This window comes from Schistocerca cancellata, chromosome 6 (assembly GCF_023864275.1).
Source record: "Schistocerca cancellata isolate TAMUIC-IGC-003103 chromosome 6, iqSchCanc2.1, whole genome shotgun sequence".
In the NCBI taxonomy this organism is placed as follows: domain Eukaryota; kingdom Metazoa; phylum Arthropoda; class Insecta; order Orthoptera; family Acrididae; genus Schistocerca; species Schistocerca cancellata.
In genome coordinates this window covers 676,811,299-676,829,584 of record NC_064631.1, presented here as the reverse complement: position 1 = coordinate 676,829,584, position 18,286 = coordinate 676,811,299, and the positions used below count along the sequence as shown (strand labels likewise).

The 18,286-nt window shown below is 51.2% G+C and overlaps 1 protein-coding gene across 1 annotated transcript in view; it reads right to left on the bottom strand.

Annotated features, from left to right (window-relative positions):
• Positions 1-18,286, bottom strand: part of LOC126088128 (mucin-19-like) — a gene marked incomplete at its 5' end in the record, with an annotated part of 47,570 nt that overhangs the window by 13,915 nt on the left and 15,369 nt on the right. Inside the window, one exon of the mRNA XM_049906241.1 lies at positions 1,324-5,867. Coding sequence (XP_049762198.1) covers positions 1,324-5,867 — 4,544 coding nt within the window. The remainder of the gene's footprint in view (positions 1-1,323; positions 5,868-18,286) is intronic.

Sequence of the window (18,286 nt, the reverse complement as noted above, 5' to 3'; positions counted from 1 at the left end):
ACATCTACATGATTACTGTGCAATTAACATTTAAGTGCTTGGCACAGGGTTTATCGAACCACGATCATACTCTCTCCCTACCATTCCACTCCCGAACAGCGCGCGGTAGAAACGAACACCTATACCTTTCTGTTCGAGCTCTGATTTCTCTTATTTTATTTTGATGGTCATTCCTACCTATGTAGGTTGGGCTCAACAAAATATTTTCGCATTCGGAAGAGAAAGTTGGTATCTGAAATTTCGTAAATAGATCTCGCCGCGACAAAACGTCTTTGCTGTAATGACTTCCATCCCAACTGGCGTATCGTATCTGCCACACCCTCTCCCCCATTACGTGATAATACAAAACGAGCTGCCCTTTTTTGCACCCTTTCGATGTCCTCCGTCAATCCCAACTGGTAAGGATCCCACACCGCGCAGCAATATTCTAACAGAGGACGAACGAGTGTAGTGTAAGCTGTCTCTTTAGTGGACTTGTTGCATCTTCTAAGTGTCCTGCCAATGAAACGCAACCTTTGGCTCGCCTTCCCCACAATATTATCTATGTGGTCTTTCCAACTGAAGTTGTTCGTAATTTTTACACCCAGGTACTTAGTTGAATTGACAGCCTTGAGAATTGTACTATTAATCGAGTAACCGAATTCCAACGGATTTCTTTTGGAACTCATGTGGATCACCTCACACTTTTCGTTATTTAGCGTCAACTGCCACCTGCCACACCATACAGCAATCTTTTCTAAATCGCTTTGCAACTGATACTGCTCTTCGGATGACCTTACTAGACGGTAAATTACAGCATCATCTGCGAACAACCTAAGAGAACTGCTCAGATTGTCACCCAGGTCATTTATATAGATCAGGAACAGCAGAGGTCCCAGGACGCTTCCCTGGGGAACACCTGATATCACTTCAGTTTTACTCGACGATTTGCCGTCTATTACTACGAACTGCGACCTTCCTGACAGGAAATCTGGAATCCAGTCGCACAACTGAAACGATACCCCATAGGCCCGCAGCTCGATTAGAAGTCGCTTGTGAGGAACGGAGTCAAAAGCTTTCCGGAAATCTAGAAATACGGAATCAACTTGAGATCCCCTGTCGATAGCGGCCATTACTTCGTGCGAATTAAGTGCTAGCTGCGTTGCACAAGAACGATGTTTTCTGAAACCGTGCTGATTACGTATCAATAGATCGTTCCCTTCGAGGTGATTCATAATGTTTGAATACAGTATATGCTCCAAAACCCTACTGCAAACCGACGTCAGTGATATAGGTCTGTAGTTAGATGGATTGACAGTTTACAAGCAGAAGTCCTTAACTGACCTCGTAGGCGTCGGTGGCCTCCTCGGTGGTGGTGGTGAGGTGGTGGACGGAGTGTGGCGTGGTGGGGCGGCGGATGCGGCCTCTCACGCTGGTGATCTTGACGGGCTGCACGGGCCGCCTGGTGGGGCGCACGGTGTAGACGCGGTCCGGCTGCGGCGCCGCCGTCGTGGTGGTCTGGCGCCGCGCCGCCGCCCCCCGGCCGGGCTGCCTAGAGCGCGGCCGCTGCCTCGGCACGTCGTCGCTGTCCCGGTAGAGCGCCGCCCTACCGGCCGACACCAGGGGCTGGTGCGCCGCGCCGCCGCGGTACGGCTGCCCGATCGTTTCGATGGGCCGGATGAAGCCGTAGTCCTCGTCCTCGTCGTCCTCCGGGAGGGGCGGCGGGGGTGGTGGCGGGGGTGTGGTAGTGGTGGTCGGCGGCCTGGTGGCCACCGGCGGCTGGTACGTGGTCCTGGGGCTCGCCTCCGGCTGGTACGTCGGCTGCGTGGCCCTCGCCGGGAACGCGGAGGGGTAGTTTTCGGGCTCCGAAGGGGTCTGCGTGCGCGCCCTGGCACGCGTACGACCGCGCGTTCGACTCCTCACGCGCGTCGGTCGGAAATCGTCTTCCGACAGCGGTGCCGGAGGCGTCGTCGTGGTCGTCGTAGTGGTCGTGGTCGTGCTGGTCGAGCTGGCTTCTGCCGTGCTCGTCGAGTCGTACTGCAGTGGGCCGTCTTGGCCGAACTGTGCTCGGCTGTACGGGTCGTACTGACCTTCTGCCGCGTCACTGTACAGTGGTGGCTGATGCGGTTGCGCGCCGGCTGAGTTGTCGTCGTAGGAAATCAATGGGAATGAGTCCAGATGCTGCTGCTGTGGCTGCTGCTGTTGCTGCTGTCTGCCCCGGCCCCTCTGCACCGCTGAGTATTTGGGAAACTGGTCCTGCCCCGCTGGTGGCTCCTCGATAGACGGAAGTACTACGCCTTGTTGGCTGCTCACGTTGTCATACTGCACTTGGCCTTGCCCTGCCACCTGCTGCTGCTGCTGCTGCAGCGTAGCAGACTCTGTGGTGCTGTATCCCGACGGAGAGTACAGAGGGCTGGACGGCGTCTGCTCTTGCGGCTGGTAAGCCGAGCTCTGGCCATCCTGTTGTGAGTACGTCTGTTTCTCAGTACCCTGGTACGTGTCGGCTGGCTGGTACTCTGACAGCCTGCTACCTCCTGATGGACTGATGGAGGTTTCGGAGCTGGGTTCGTACGCAAATGAAGGAGAGGTTGCTACAGGACGTTGTGTGGGGATGATGATACTCTCGGTTGAAGTTTGGTACTGAACAGGGGCGCCCGAGTATCGGCCTTCCCCAACAGATGCAGAGGCGACAGCTCTGCTCGGCACATTTTCCGGTTCCACTGACCTGGACGTTGTCGTACGCCGCTGAGTATCTGAAGTTCTAGAAAATTCCTGATAGTCTCCTTGCTGCACCTGGAACCTGCTGTTGCCTCGCCCTCGTAAGCGCTGGTTTCGATTCGAACCCCCTCTTCTGGAAGAGCTGTCAGATGTAGATGGTCTCTGCTGCTGGAAATTACCTGTTTCTTCTCCTCTGTCTCCATTCCTCCCAGAAGATGCAGAGCGCGGTGTAGAGTACTGCTGCCGCTCTGGCTGATAGCTGATGGTATTAGCAGGTACGCCAACCACTGGTGCATCGGGCTGAGGTGATGGGCTCGCCCCTGTCCCACCTGTACTGTAGAAGGTGTCGCTGCCTTGGGATGCCTGAACTCCACCCTGTGGCTGGGGAGGTGCAAAGTCCAAGGGGTTCAGGATACCTCCCTGTGGTTGCTTCTGTGGCAGCTCTTGTGCCGAACTGGAGCCTTGTGGCTGATACGCATCCACCAGAGAAGGCTGCTGTGGCAGCGAAAGAGATGAGTACGGATCGAGCTGTGGCTGCTGACTGCCAGACACGTATGTGGGGTACTCTGTCGTGGTAGTCGTAGTCGACGTTGTAGTTGTGGTGGATTGGTAACCGTTGCGTCCCCTGTGGTTTGGACGGCGCCCACGAGATGACTGTGTCCTTCGTGGGGCGAATGTAGTCGTGGTCGTCGTCGCTGACTCCCGCTGCTGGGTGCTGCCGAAGCCATTGTTATAAGTGGCAGTGTTCTGCCTCTGGCGAGTGCGGAACTGTCCTCTCCTGGATGGGGCCGCTGTGGGGGCAGGTGTCGTAGTTGTCGTCGTAGTCGTCGTTGTCGAAGTGGTCGTCGTGGATGTTGGCTCTTCTGCAACGAACGGTAGCTGTGGCTGTGTCAGCAGCGGCTGTTGGAGTCCTTGTCCGCCGATGTCGTAGGTCTGCTGAGGCTGCAGACTGCCTCCATCGACTGAGAAGTATGACTGCTGCTGCTGCACATCACTTTGCTGTTGGTGACGATTATAGTCATCTTTGTAGAGCTGCTGCTCTTGCAGAAGTCCAGAGTTGGCAGAGTGTTCGCCCACTGTCTGTGCTACCGATTGGGGCTGAGGTGACGAAGATTCTACTGGGAAGCGGCCACTAGAGACTTGTTGGCCTCTCTGCGTGTCGAACTGGTCATTTTGAGCAAAGTACTGTGAATCGACGGTAGCGTCGGCTGTGTTGGGTGCGTTCGATCTGACGCCACCTGTCTGAGTGAAAGTCTGTGCAACCGGGAAACGAGCAGGTTCAGGAGCTGCCTCGTCTCGAGGGAAATAGCGTTGCCCATCTTCTGGAGGAAGTGACTGCAATTGTGGCTGAGCATTTATTGTTGTAGACTCCAGTTGTGCATGCCCCCTAATAGAGAATTGTTCGTTTTCTGGGGCAACAAACTGGGGAAAGTCATTTGTCTGGAAGCGACCCCTCTGGCCAGAGGAACGGCCTGTCGAGCTAACGGGCCGGCTCGTAGTGGAGATCTGACCGGAGTGGCGATCGGACTGTGGCACGAGGTACAGTGGCGCCTCTTCTGCCTGCGACTGGCCTCTAGCGGCAGCAGACCTGGGACTAGATGCGACGGCAGGGCGTGCCGTCGACGATGCCGCAGGTCCCAGTCCCGCACTGGACTGGTACGCCTCTACTGGCTGGTACTGCTGTCCGTCCTGGGTGAACTGCTGCTGCTGCTGGGCACCAGACTGCGTGAGGGGCTGTTGCGTGCTGATCGCAAACTCGTCGTTAGTGCTATCTCGATACGCGTTTTGTGACGGTCTCTGGCCTTGTCGGCCTCTCTGCACGACGTATTGGTCTCTCGGTGTCTGGTACTGTTGTCTGAGGTCGGCAACAGGTGCCGCAGTTACGGTGGTCGACGGCTGCTGTTGTACCGGCTGGCTCGTCACGGCCGAAGCCGGGAAATGTCCTTGCGCAGTGAGCTGTCTGAGCTGCGCGTCGTTAACGGCGCGGTCCGCTTCCGACTGGCTGTCACGCGACTGCGTCCTCTGCTGCTGCCGGTACGGTACCCTGGCGGAAACTGCGGCCGGTTCCGGGGTAGACACGAACGTCGGCGGTCGGGTGACGGGCTGCTGCGGTGCGGGCGAAGGGCTGGTCTGCACGACCGAGAACTGGTTCTGACCCCGGACCTGGCCGGCCTGCTGTTGCGGCTGCTGGTAGGGGCTCCCCTTCTCGGCTTCGTCCTCCTCGTCCTCGTACTCGAGCTCGTCCGAGTATTCCACTTCTTCGCCGGACAGCTGGGAGGACTGCGCCGGACCGGGTTGTTGCTGTTGCGGTGCCGGTCGGTACTGTTGCGGCGAGACGGTCGTGGATTTCTGGACGAATCTGCCTCCCGACTGGTCGCCGGCGGGTAGCCTGCCCCGCTGGAACACCGGCTGGACGTCGAGCAGAGGCGCGACGGTGGTGGAGACGAACTGTCTGCCACCCGCAGAGGAGCCCGGGCCGCTGCCGCGCAGGGGGATGGAGGGCACCAGCAGCACGTTGCTCTGCTGCTGAGGCTGCTGCTGCTGCTGCTGCTGGGGTCGCTGCTGCTGGGGCTGCGCCAGCGAGTTGACGAGCGCCGGCAGCTGCGGGCTGATGGGCGGCAGCTCGGCGGGCAGGCTGTAGCCCTGCGACAGCTGGCGCTTCGCCTCGCCGCCCGCGGCGTCCGCGCGGCCCGGGGTCAGCTCGTTGGCGACCACGACGGAGCCGACGTGCGGCGCGGGGAACGGGATCTTGGAGTAGCCCTGCGGCGGCTTGAAGCTCAGCGGCGCCACGAAGAAGGGCGGCCGCTCGTCCACCACTTTGCGCTCCACGCGGTTCGACTCGAGCGCCGACAGGTAGGGCAGCTCGAACTTGGCGTAGCCGTCGGGCGGGCTGAGCGTCGACGGCCCCACGAAGACCCGCGGCGCGTGCGGGCCCGCCTCCTCCAGCACGGCGATGGTCTGCGCGTGCCGCAGCGCCGCCACCACGTCCGCCAGCCGCACGTCGTGCCGCCCCGAGGACGCCGACGCCGCGCCGTCCATGAAGACCGACAGCGGCGGCTGGTGCGGCGCCGGCTTCGCCGTGCTCGTCGTGGTCGTCGTCGTCGTCGTCGTCGTCGTCGAACTGCTCGCCTGCTGCCGGAAGCGGGCCTCCTCTCGCTGCTGCGCCGCACCTGCAAGACGACAAACTCTTTTATTTACTGGCTAATTACTCAGCCTTACAAAATGGTTCAAATGGCTCTGAGAACTATGGGACTCAACATCTGAGGTGATCAGTCCCCTAGAACTCTCTTTTTTTTTAAAAAAAAAATCTTTATTCTTCAATACATATGACACATAACAATCCAAACCTTAAACAATTAGTGGGTCCTAATTGATACAGACCGAGCGAGGTGGCGCAGTGGTTAGCACACTGGACTCGCATTCGGGAGGACGACGGTTCAATCCCGCGTCCGGCCATCCTGATTTAGATTTTCCGTGATTTCCCTAAATCGCTCCAGGCAAATGCCGGGATGGTTCCTCTGAAAGGGCACGGCCGACTTCCTTCCCTGTCCTTCCCTAATCCGATGAGACCGATGACCTCGCTGTTTGGTCTCTTCCCCCAAAAAACAACCAACCTAATTGGCAATTCAAGTGTTAATACTACAGCTTACTCTATAGTTAGTTCTTCTGTTCACACTTAGGGCACTACTGTTATGTCTTGATTATGTTGTTCTCTTTCTACCTATGCTAATCTACTTCTACCTGCAGCGTTACAGATGTGCCAGCGTTGTATAAACCTACGATGTTGGCCGTGTTCACCGAGCTAATCCCGGTGAACATGCCGCTGGCACCGGGCTGGCCGGAGCTGTTGATCGCTGCAGTGCTATACTAGTGCTGCTATCCTAGCTTATACTACATCCAACCTAACTTAACCTTGTGTCAGAATCGGTGAGTGTCTGAATCGGTAAGAAAGGCACACCCTCCCCCTAATCCTAGACGTGGTGGATTCCAGCCGTGAGGCGGCTGGCCAAGTCCACGCCTCGGCGGAACGGGACTAGTGCACGGAGTCAGATTGGTAGCAATGTGAAGTCTTAATCGTTGTTCCTTAGAAATTCCTTTATGACTTTAAGTGAGATTTCGTTTGCCAGTTCGTTCAAGATTGAAAAATGGTCCTCATGCCTGAGCAGGTGGTACGTGTCGTGGTTGGGTAACTGATGACGTAATTGCGCCGCGACGTCATACACCACGTGTTCTGGGGTGCCTGGTGTGGCTCCACGGTCACACGCTGGTGTAGCCCGGTTCCCGAACCGGCATAGGTATGCCGGGTAGGGTCCATGACCTGTGAGAAAGCGCAGCAGTCCTCTTGAAGGTGTGAAGTATTTTAGTTACAGTCGCTCCCTGATATTGGGCAGTAGTTCGTATCTTCTGCGACCAGTTTCTTCATTGTCCCACTGTTCTTGCCAGAGTTCTTTCCCCCTGCGTTTGATTTCCGTTTTGTTTCCCACGTGAATCCCCATTAGACCGATTATCTTATCCCTGTTTCCCTTTTTAACCCAGTACCACGCCGCTTGTTCTCTGATCTTTATATCGAGCGGACAGAGCCCCATTAGTACTGTTAACGCTCCACCTGGGGTTGTTCTGTATGCCCCTACTGATCTGAGAAGCATGTTTCGCTGCACTATTCTCACAGACATGGCAGGCATGACCCTCGTGAGTCTGTGGGCCCAGACTCCTGACCCATATCCTACGATTGATGTCAAAATTCTATTATGATATAATTTGATTAGTTCTGGTGGCAAGTGGAATCGTTTATGTCCAATCGCTATTAGATTGTTGAGTGTTTCTAGTGATCTTTGTGTAACAGTGTCAATGTGTGATGCATAAGTCCACCTCTCATCGACGACTACTCCCAGGTGTCGCGCCTCATGGCGTCGAAGAACTGGTGAGCCATCTATTCTTATGGTCGGATTCCTGACGAATTGTCCTTTCTTCATTTTGGCCGTGTGGCACCATGTACTCAATTTTTCGCTCTAAGTCTTCGCGGCTACGACCGCCAACCAGCAGGAGGAGGTCGTCTGCGTAGGCTATGCCATCTAGCACATCATCGCTGTTCTGTAGGTTGTCCAAGAGGGGTCCCATGTTAATATTCCAGAAAAGTGGAACTCAGAACTACTTAATCCTAACTAATCTAAGGACATCACACATATCCGTGCCCAAGGCAGGATTCGAACCTGCGACCATAGCGGTGTCTCGGTTCCAGACTGATACGCCTAGAACCGCTCGGCCACACCGGCCGGCTCAGCATTACAAACACTGACATATGTATTTTTTTTTTGGACAAAATCCACAATCAATGACTCTACAACAAATCTGACATGATCATGCTTTTCTAGATTGCATATCATTGTAAAATTGTGACTGGTTTCGGATTCAGAGACCGTCTTCAGGTCTCAGTATGACGGTTGCAAAAGTAACCCGTCGGTACAGTATCTACACGCAAAAGTACATTTTGCGTCATAGAACAATATATTGTTCCATGATGTAGCATGCAATGTTCCCCGACAGCGATGGCATCTTTGAGCAGGGCAAATGTCCGAGCCACAAGGCCAGGATCGTGCTACAGTGGTTTGAGAGCCGTGATAGTGAACCCAGGCTACTAACTTCGCCTCATCTCAACCGTACGAAACACATCTGCGAAGCTACCGGACGCGAGTTCCGCGCTCACGGACCACAAGCGGGAATTGCGTGGCATCTGGTGCACTATACGTTCGAAGTGTACCAAGGATTTATCGAGTCCGTGTCACGCAGAATCGCTGCTATATTTCGTTCCAAAGGTGGAACAACACGTTACAATTTAGTTTCAGGAGAAATTAAATTTTGTAATTTCTATGACGCTCAAGACTCTATGTTGTAAGCAGAATAATTATGTGATCCGCAAGTATTTTTCCGCTCCCTTTTGCTGTTTTAAACAAATGACGGGATTCTGTAGGTCATATCAGTAGCCATAAATAATTCTATAAGTCATTTTAGTAAACATAAAGATTACTGTTTCTAAGCCTGTGCTCCCAGAAAAACATAACGAATCATGAGTGAATAGAAACACACACACACACTGCCAGAAAAAAAGTAGTATACCCTTTCAGAGATTTCCAATTCACTTACGATCTGCTGATGCAACAGTTTATGTGTGGTACATGAAATGATTACATGTACAGATCAACACTACAAACGGTTCTCAACTACCAGGTATCGATCCACGCTGAAACACCCACATTAGTGTGTAGTGTAGACTCTACGGGAGGCAATGCAGGCGCCGATTCTGGTTGGTTGGTTTTTGGGGAAGGAGACCAGACAGCGAGGTCATCGGTCTCATCGGATTAGAGAAGGACGGGGAAGGAAGTCGGCCGTGCCCTTTCAGAGGAACCATCCCAGCATTTGCCTGGAGCGCTTTAGGGAAATCACGGCAAACCCAAATCAGGATGGCCAGACACGGGATTGAACCGTCGTCCTCCCGAATGCGAGTCCAGTGGTTGACACTGCTGGCATCCAGTCGATCGTACAGATGGCGACTACTGTCTTGAAATTCGTTATGCCACGTCTGCTCGACCTGTTCACGCAGTTCTCTAAGAACTGTTGGTTGACGAGTCGCACGAGTCACATCACGTCCCATCACATCCGTCATGTGATCGATTGGAGACAAGTCTCGAGGTCGTGCTGGCCAGGGAAGTTGCTGCACGTCTCGCAAAGCACGTCGAGTTTCACGGGCAGTGTGCGGGCGAGCATTATCCTGTTGGAATAACACATCACCTTCCTGTTGCAAGAACGGCAAAAGAGCAGGTTTAACAACATTCTGCACGTACCGAGCGATGGTTAACGTCCTCTTTAGAAACACAAAGGTGAACGAGAGTTGTAGCTAATCGCACCCTACAGCATAAGGCCTGGGGTGGGGGTCAGTGTGTCATGGAAAAATGTACTGTATCAGGCAGCATTCAACAGGTCTGCGTCGTAAGTGCGAACGACCACCACTTGCGTGCAGCCAGAATCTGCATTCATCGTGAAGACCACGGAGTGACATTCCATCTTCCAAGTGATCCTTTGACGCCACCTGTCGAGCCGTGCGCGTCGATGCTGTGGCGTGAGTGGAAGACGGGCTAGAGATGTGCGTGCCCGTAGTCCCACTGCTCATAACCGGTTTGCAGCAGTTCGTGCTGACACGTGTGGGCTCACAAGCTCTCTTGTGTGGGCTGTGGTAGCTGTACGATCTGCCACTGTTGGCCTTACATTACGACGAAACTGGCGGCGTCTTTGCTCCGTGGTCGTCCAGAACCTCGGCTATGTGCGTGACTATGTTCGCGTGAGCACTGATACAAGCATCGTTGCACAACTGACGCAGCACGTCCAATTTGTGTGGCTATTGTCAGAAAGGACCATTCCGCCACTCGGAAGATTAGAATTTGATCCCACTCAAACCTGCTCAGTTGGCTGTAGGAAGCACGAATGCGTCTCCGTGACACAGTTGCCTACTTGCTTCACACGTTTGCACCACGCTGAGCTTTCTGTTTTTTTTTTCTTTATTGTCATTTTGCACCTCATACAAGGTGGGCTGGCAGCGGAAAATTTTACTCCGCTCTTCAGCCACAAGCAGTACAATAAAAGAGAAAACCAATGAAGACAGAAAAGTAACATAATGGCGGTTAAAAAACAGTAGATACAATAATTAAAAAACATGAAGCCGTTCACACTCGACGATAAACAAGAAAACTGTCGGCACTGTGCACAAACACTGATGATTTAGATGACACACGTGAACGAGGGAGCGTGGGCGGCGAAAAACACTAAATCACAAACACGATGGCACGCACACGAAAAACTGATGGCGATGATCTCCGGTGCGCTAATGTCCACATAACGTGTGCGAGTCCGGGGACCTGCCAAGAGGGGAAGAAGGTGGTGGGGGAGGGAGAAGGGAGAGCAGAGATGCCAATGGCAGAGGAGATGGGTGGAGGAGTGAAGGTATGGGGGATAGGGGAAGCCCGGGGGAGGAGGGGGGAGGAAGGGAGGAGGGAGGGAAGGGAGATAGGGTGCCCTGAGGAAAAAACATAGGAAGTGGGAGGGGAGGATCAAAGTTGATAGGAGGGGTAGATGGAGGGGAGGAGGCCATCATCAGGGAGGGGGAGCTGGCGGAAGCCACCTCGGGAGAGTGTAAGGAGAGTGGAGAGATGGAGAGCAGGTGGGACGTGGAAATACAGGCGCGGCAGCGGACGGGGGTGGGAGAGGATGGGAGAGACCAGCGGGTGAGGGGGATCTACTTTACGGGAGGTGTAGAGGATCCGTATCCTTTCAAGGAAAAGGAGGAGGTGGGGGAAGGGGATGAGATCGTACAGGATCCGCATGGGAGAGGGGAGACGGATACGATAGGAGAGGCGAAGAGCATGGCGTTCGAGGATTTGAAGGGACTTGTAAAAGGTAGGAGGGGCAGAGATCCAGGCAGGGTAGGCGTAGCAGAGGATAGGGCGAATGAGGGATTTATAGGTGTGGAGGGTGGTGGAGGGGTCCAGACCCCATGTACGGCCTGAAAGGAGCTTGGGGAGACGGAGTCGGGAGCGTGCCTTGGCTTGGACCGTCCGGAGATGGGGGGTCCAGGAGAGGCGACGGTCAAGGGTGAGAGCCTTCAGGCTGCGAGCATTCCCTTTTAAAGGGTAGACAAGTGTGCTGTTCTGGTAGCTATGCCACCACGCTATATGTTGGCTGACGCTGTTGAAACCATTATCTCTACATCTACTGTCCCCTAGGTGGCATATGCCGTCATCGGATCAAAATCGACGTCGTTCAGGTGTACTAATTATTTTTGCGGCAATGTATTTCTTACGATACAGAATTGTTATGTAGCGTGTTACTGGTCTTGAGTTCAAACGGTGGCACATAAGACGACCAGTGACGTACACAACATTTCTATCAGATGCGGCATCGCTATCTTGACTACAGCGGCGATGCCCCGTGGTACCAACTCGACAAGCCACAGGATGCGTTACGATCCACGAACGCTTTTTTCAGCGTCGGAACCTTATACTGAATTTTTGTGTAAATGCTGTTGGACAGCTCTGACATATTTCAAGAACTTCGTGACATATAATTACACAGCTGTGCTTGATTCTTTATTAAACGACCGACTTGAGTAAGTACATCTTCGTGTTATAAAAGAAAACAAGTTAACTAAGAGACCTTCCTAATAACGTACAGCAATACCAGTGTAAGCACAAACCAAGAAAACTGATAAAGCAGCTGACAATTCGTCATAATCTACAGTATCCAACTACGGTACCAATATTCCTGCAACCCGGCTTATTCATCATGAAAACGTAATGCACTGACAGGAAATGGCACTTAATGAGGATTCTAGTGCAGTGTTGCATCATATATCGTGATGTGTTTGAAGTACATTGAATGTTTGGAAAGGGGTCCAAGCTGTACCATCCCCACTTAATATCCAGACCTCCTCAGTGGTACTGCACCCAGATATGCCCAGCTCCTTCGAAAGCACCCCTAAGTTACCTGAACCACTCTGGAATAATTCTGATCGCGCGAGATGATGCAGTGATAACACTCTGGATTAGCATTCGATAGCACAACGGCTCAAATCCCAGTATGGACGTCCATGTTTACCTTTTCCTGTGTTTCCTTGGGGTCGTTTAAAGCGAATGTTGGGATGCTTCCTTTGAGAAGCTTGTACTCCGTCCCTAACGACGTAACAATTAATGTAGAGTAATGAAATTTCGGGAATACGTTTGTTTAGGTAATATATGTAAGTGATTGACATTGCAAGATCACAGGTTAATGTAAGCGCGAGATAAGCCATTGCAAATGCGAAATTTTGGTACGTTAATAACCGCTGTATCCGTCAGAATGTCGAATGCAAGCATGCAAATGTGCAAGCATTGTGTTGTACAGGTGGCGCATGTCAATTTGTGGCATGGAGTTCCATGTCTGTTACACATGGTCGGTCAATAGAGAGACGTTTAATGCGAACTACCAGTTTAATAAGTCATGGTTGCAAAATACTAACACGAATTTTTTACATAAGTATTGAAAAACGGGTAGAAGCCGATCTCGGGCAAGATCAGTTTGGATTCCGGAGAAATGTAGGAACACACGAGGCAACACTGAGTCTGCAACATCTCTTAGAAGACAGGTTAAGGGAAGTTAAACCTACGCTTATAGCATTTTTAGACTTAGAGGAAGCTTTTGACGATGTTGGCTGGAATAACTTCTTTGAAATTCTGAAAACAGCAGGTGTAAAATACAGGGATCGAAAGGCAATTTACAAATATGTAGGAATGAGGCGTCACTTATAAGAGTTGAAGACCATGAAAGGGAAACGATGGTTGAGAAGGAAGTGGACAGAGTTGTAGATTGTCTCCAATGTTATTCAATCTGAAGACTGAGCAGGCAGTAAAGGACGCCAAAGAAAAATATGGAAATGGAATTAAAGTACAGGTAGAAGAAATAAAAATTTTGAGGTTTGTCGATGGCATTGTAAGTCTGTCAGATACAGTAAAGGACTTGCGAGAGCAGCTGAACGGAATGGACAGTGTCTTGAAAGGAGGATATAAGATGAACATCAACAAAGGCAACAGAAGGATAATGGAATGTAGTCGAATTAAATCAAGTGATGCTAAGGGAATTAGATTAAGAAACGAAACACTAAAAGTACGAGATGAGTTTTTCTTTTTGGGCAACAAAATAACTGCTGATGACCAAAGCAGAGAAGATATAAAATGTAAACTGGCGATGGTAAAAAAAGAATTTTTGAGAAACAGAAATTTTTTAACATCTAATATACATTTTAGTGTTAGGAAATCGTTTCTGAAGGTATTTGGCTGGAGTGTAGCCTTGTATGATAATGAAACGTATGCAGTAAACAGTTCAGACAAGGAGAGATTAGAAGCTTTTGGGACGTGGTGCTACACAAGAATGATGAAAATTACATGGGTAGATCGCGTAGCTAATGAGGTGGTACTGAACAGAACTGAGAAGGAAAGAAATTTATGCCACAACTTGGCTAAAAGGAGGTTCAAAAATGGCTCTGAGCACTATGGGACTTAACATCTGAGGTCATCAGTCCCCTAGAACTTAGAACTACTTAAACCTAACTAACCTAAGGACATCACACACATCCATGCCCGAGGCAGGATTCGAATCTGCGACCGTAGCGGTCGCGCGGTTCCAGACTGAAGCGCCTAGAACCGCTCGGCCACACCGGCCGGCGCTAAAAGGAGGGATTTGTTATTAGGAGACGTTCTGAGACATCAATGGATCACCAATTAGCATTGGAAGGAAGTCTGAGGAATAAAAATTATAGCGGGGAACCAACAGATAAATACAGTAAGCAGCTACAGAAGGATGTAAGCTGCAGCAGTTATTCAGAGATAAAGAGGCTTGCAGTGTAGAGTATCTTGGAGCATCAAGGCGCAGTTTTCGGACTGAAGACCACAAGAACAACATTACGCGCCTAAAGCGTTTCCGAAATATTATTCAGGACTATTATTGCTAATGCCAACGGCCTTCCCGTCAGATCACCGAAGTTAAGCGCTGTTGGGCTGGGCTAACACTTGGATGGGTGACCATCCGGTCTGCCGGGCGCTGCTGGCAATCGCGGTGTACTCAGCCCTTGCGAGGCAAACTGAGGAGCTACTTGACTGAGAAGTAGCGGCTCCGGTCTCGGAAACTTACATACAGCTCGGAGAGCGGTGTGCTGACCACATGCCCCTCCATATCTACATCCAGTGACGCCCATATGTGAGAATGACACGGCGTCCGGTCGGTACCGTTGGGCCTTCATGGCCTTTTTTAGGAGGAGTTTTTTTATAACTGCTGATTATGTCGAACAAAAAGTCTGCTCTACAACTGTGAGTATTACGAAGGTACTTCGAACGATTTACTGAAATTAATGTAACATACAGAAACCAGATGGCAGTTATAAGAGGGGCATGAAAGGGAAGCAGTGGTAGGGAGAGGGGTGATACAGGGTTGTAGTCTGTCTCCTGTGTTATTCAATATGTATTCTGAGCAAGCAGTAAAGGAAACAAAAGAAAAATTTGGAGTACAAATTAAAATCCATAGAGAAGAAATAAAAACTTTGAGGTCTGTCGATGACATTGTAGTTCTGTCAGAGACAGCAATGGACCTGGAAGAGCAGTTGAACGGAATGGATTGTGTCTTGAAAGGGGGATAAGATGAACATCAACGAGGATAATGGAATGTAGTCGAATTAAATCAGGTGATGTTGAGGGAATTAGATTAGGAAATGAGACACTTAAAGTAGTAGATGAGTTTTGCTATTTGGGGAGCAAAATGACTGATGATGGTAAAAGTAGAGAGGATATAAAATGTAGACTGGCTATGCAAAGGAAAGCGTTTCTGAAGAAGTGAAATTTGTTAACATCGAGTATCGATTTAAGTGTGAGAAAGCCTTTCTGAAAGTATTTGAATGGAGTGTAGCCATTTATGGAAGTGAAACATGGACGATAACTAGTTTAGACAAGAAGAGAATAGAAGCTTTCGAAATGTGGTGCTACAGAAGAATGCTGAAGATAAGATGGGTAGATCGCGTAACTAATGAGGTGGTACTTCATAGAATTGGGGAGAAGAGGAATTTTTGGCACAACTTACCTAGAAGAAGGGATTGGTTGGTAGTATATGTTCTGAGGCATCAAGGGATCACCAATTTCGTATTGTAGGGTAGTGTGGAGGGTAAAACTCGCAGAGGGAGACCAAGAGATAAATACACTAAGCAGATTCAGAAGGATGTAAGTTGCAGTAGTTACCTGGAGATGAAGATACTAGCGCAGGGTAGAGTAGCATGGAGGCTGCATGAAACCAGTCTCTGGACTGAAGAACACAACAACAACGAAGACAACATCTCAAGAAAGAGTCCTTAACGCCAGTTCTTCCAGCAGAACTGGAGAGATCGCTTTAACATGTTATATCACTTTAACATGTTATACAGATTACTCCATCTGGAGAAGCAAATAATACGTGTCTAATTCAATTGTCCAATGGAGTTTCTGGTTCATAGCACTAGGACCTAAAAGAAGAGACAATCATACAGTGGTAAGCCAAAACATTATGACCACTGCCCACCGCGACGTTGGATGGTAACAAAAGTATGTAAGCAGAGCAGACACGGACGGGGGACCACCCTAGTGAAGATATGGGCTGCGAATGGGGAAATCCATTGAGATAAGCGTCTTTAACAAACGGCAGATTATTTTTACGAATAGCCTGTGAACGAATATCTCGAAAACGGCGAAGCTGGTCGAATGTTCACTTGCTAATACCGAGGAAGAGGTAGAAGGACAGTGAAACTACCACTAGGCGCTAAATGGTTGGACGTACACGATTCTGCACAGAACGTGGGCTTCGGAGGCTTGTCTGGTCTGTAAATTAGGGTAGATGATGATCTGTGACACCTCTGCTGAAAGAGTGCAATGCTGGCGCACGCACAAGTGCTTCGGAGCACACCGGTTATCGCACATTGTTGAACAACGAGCTTCGCTGGTCCCGGCGGAGGTTCGAGTCCTCCCTCGGGCATAGATCTGTGTGTTTGTCCTTAGGATAATATAGGTTAAGTAGTGTGTAAGCTTAGGGACTGATGACCTTAGCAGTTAAGTCCCATAAGATTTCACACACATTTGAACATTTTGAAGGAGCTCCGCAGAAAATTACAACTACACTCCTGGAAATGGAAAAAAGAACACATTGACACCGGTGTGTCAGACCCACCATACTTGCTCCGGACACTGCGAGAGGGCTGTACAAGCAATGATCACACGCACGGTACAGCGGACACACCAGGAACCGCGGTGTTGGCCGTCGAATGGCGCTAGCTGCGCAGCATTTGTGCACCGCCGCCGCCAGTGTCAGCCAGTTTGCCGTGGCATACGGAGCTCCATCGCAGTCTTTAACACTGGTAGCATGCCGCGACAGCGTGGACGTGAACCGTATGTGCAGTTGACGGACTTTGAGCGAGGGCGTATAGTGGGCATGCGGGAGGCCGGGTGGACGTACCGCCGAATTGCTCAACACGTGGGGCGTGAGGTCTCCACAGTACATCGATGTTGTCGCCAGTGGTCGGCGGAAGGTGCACGTGCCCGTCGACCTGGGACCGGACCGCAGCGACGCACGGATGCACGCCAAGACCGTAGGATCCTACGCAGTGCCGTAGGGGACCGCACCGCCACTTCCCAGCAAATTAGGGACACTGTTGCTCCTGGGGTATCGGCGAGGACCATTCGCAACCGTCTCCATGAAGCTGGGCTTCGGTCCCGCACACCGTTAGGCCGTCTTCCGCTCACGCCCCAACATCGTGCAGCCCGCCTCCAGTGGTGTCGCGACAGGCGTGAATGGAGGGACGAATGGAGACGTGTCGTCTTCAGCGATGAGAGTCGCTTCTGCCTTGGTGCCAATGATGGTCGTATGTGTGTTTGGTGCCGTGCAGGTGAGCGCCACAATCAGGACTGCATACGACCGAGGCACACAGGGCCAACACCCGGCGTCATGGTGTGGGGAGCGATCTCCTACACTGGCCGTACACCACTGGTGATCGTCGAGGGGACACTGAATAGTGCACGGTACATCCAAACCGTCATCGAACCCATCGTTCTACCATTCCTAGACCGGCAAGGGAACTTGCTGTTCCAACAGGACAATGCACGTCCGCATGTATCCCGTGCCACCCAACGTGCTCTAGAAGGTGTAAATCAACTACCCTGGCCAGCAAGATCTCCGGATCTGTCCCCCATTGAGCATGTTTGGGACTGGATGAAGCGTCGTCTCACGCGGTCTGCACGTCCAGCACGAACGCTGGTCCAACTGACGCGCCAGGTGGAAATGGCATGGCAAGCCGTTCCTCAGGACTACATCCAGCATCTCTACGATCGTCTCCATGGGAGAATAGCAGCCTGCATTGCTGCGAAAGGTGGATATACACTGTACTAGTGCCGACATTGTGCATGCTCTGTTGCCTGTGTCTATGTGCCTGTGGTTCTGTCAGTGTGATCATGTGATGTATCTGACCCCAGGAATGTGTCAATAAAGTTTCCCCTTCCTGGGACAATGAATTCACGGTGTTCTTATTTCAATTTCCAGGAGTGTATAAATACAAATATACATATACACACATACATAATATAAACAGAACAAACACCAGTCATTATTAAATCTGAGCAAAGTTGAAATATAATCACAGCTACAATTCGTCAAAAAGTTATGTCCAAGTGTGACAGCCATTTAATGGCAACAGGGCTGGCCTCCACGAAGTCTCTCCAGTCACCACAGAATCTTCGCAGTGGGCAATCTTGCACTAGATGTTGTAATTTTTATCAGTTTCACAGTCACACATTGGGTTATCATTGGCGCCCCATTTGTACAGCATGGATTTAGTTCTCGCGTGTCCAGTTCTCGCACGGCTAAGCTGGCACCAGATTTTACGAGGAAGCTGCATTCCTGGGAGTTGTTGGCTGGGGTCCTCTATATTGTGTCGGTTAATGTCACTATTGTTCCACTTGGCTCTCCAGGATTTGTGGCAGTGATAGGTATTTCCTTGGGCAAG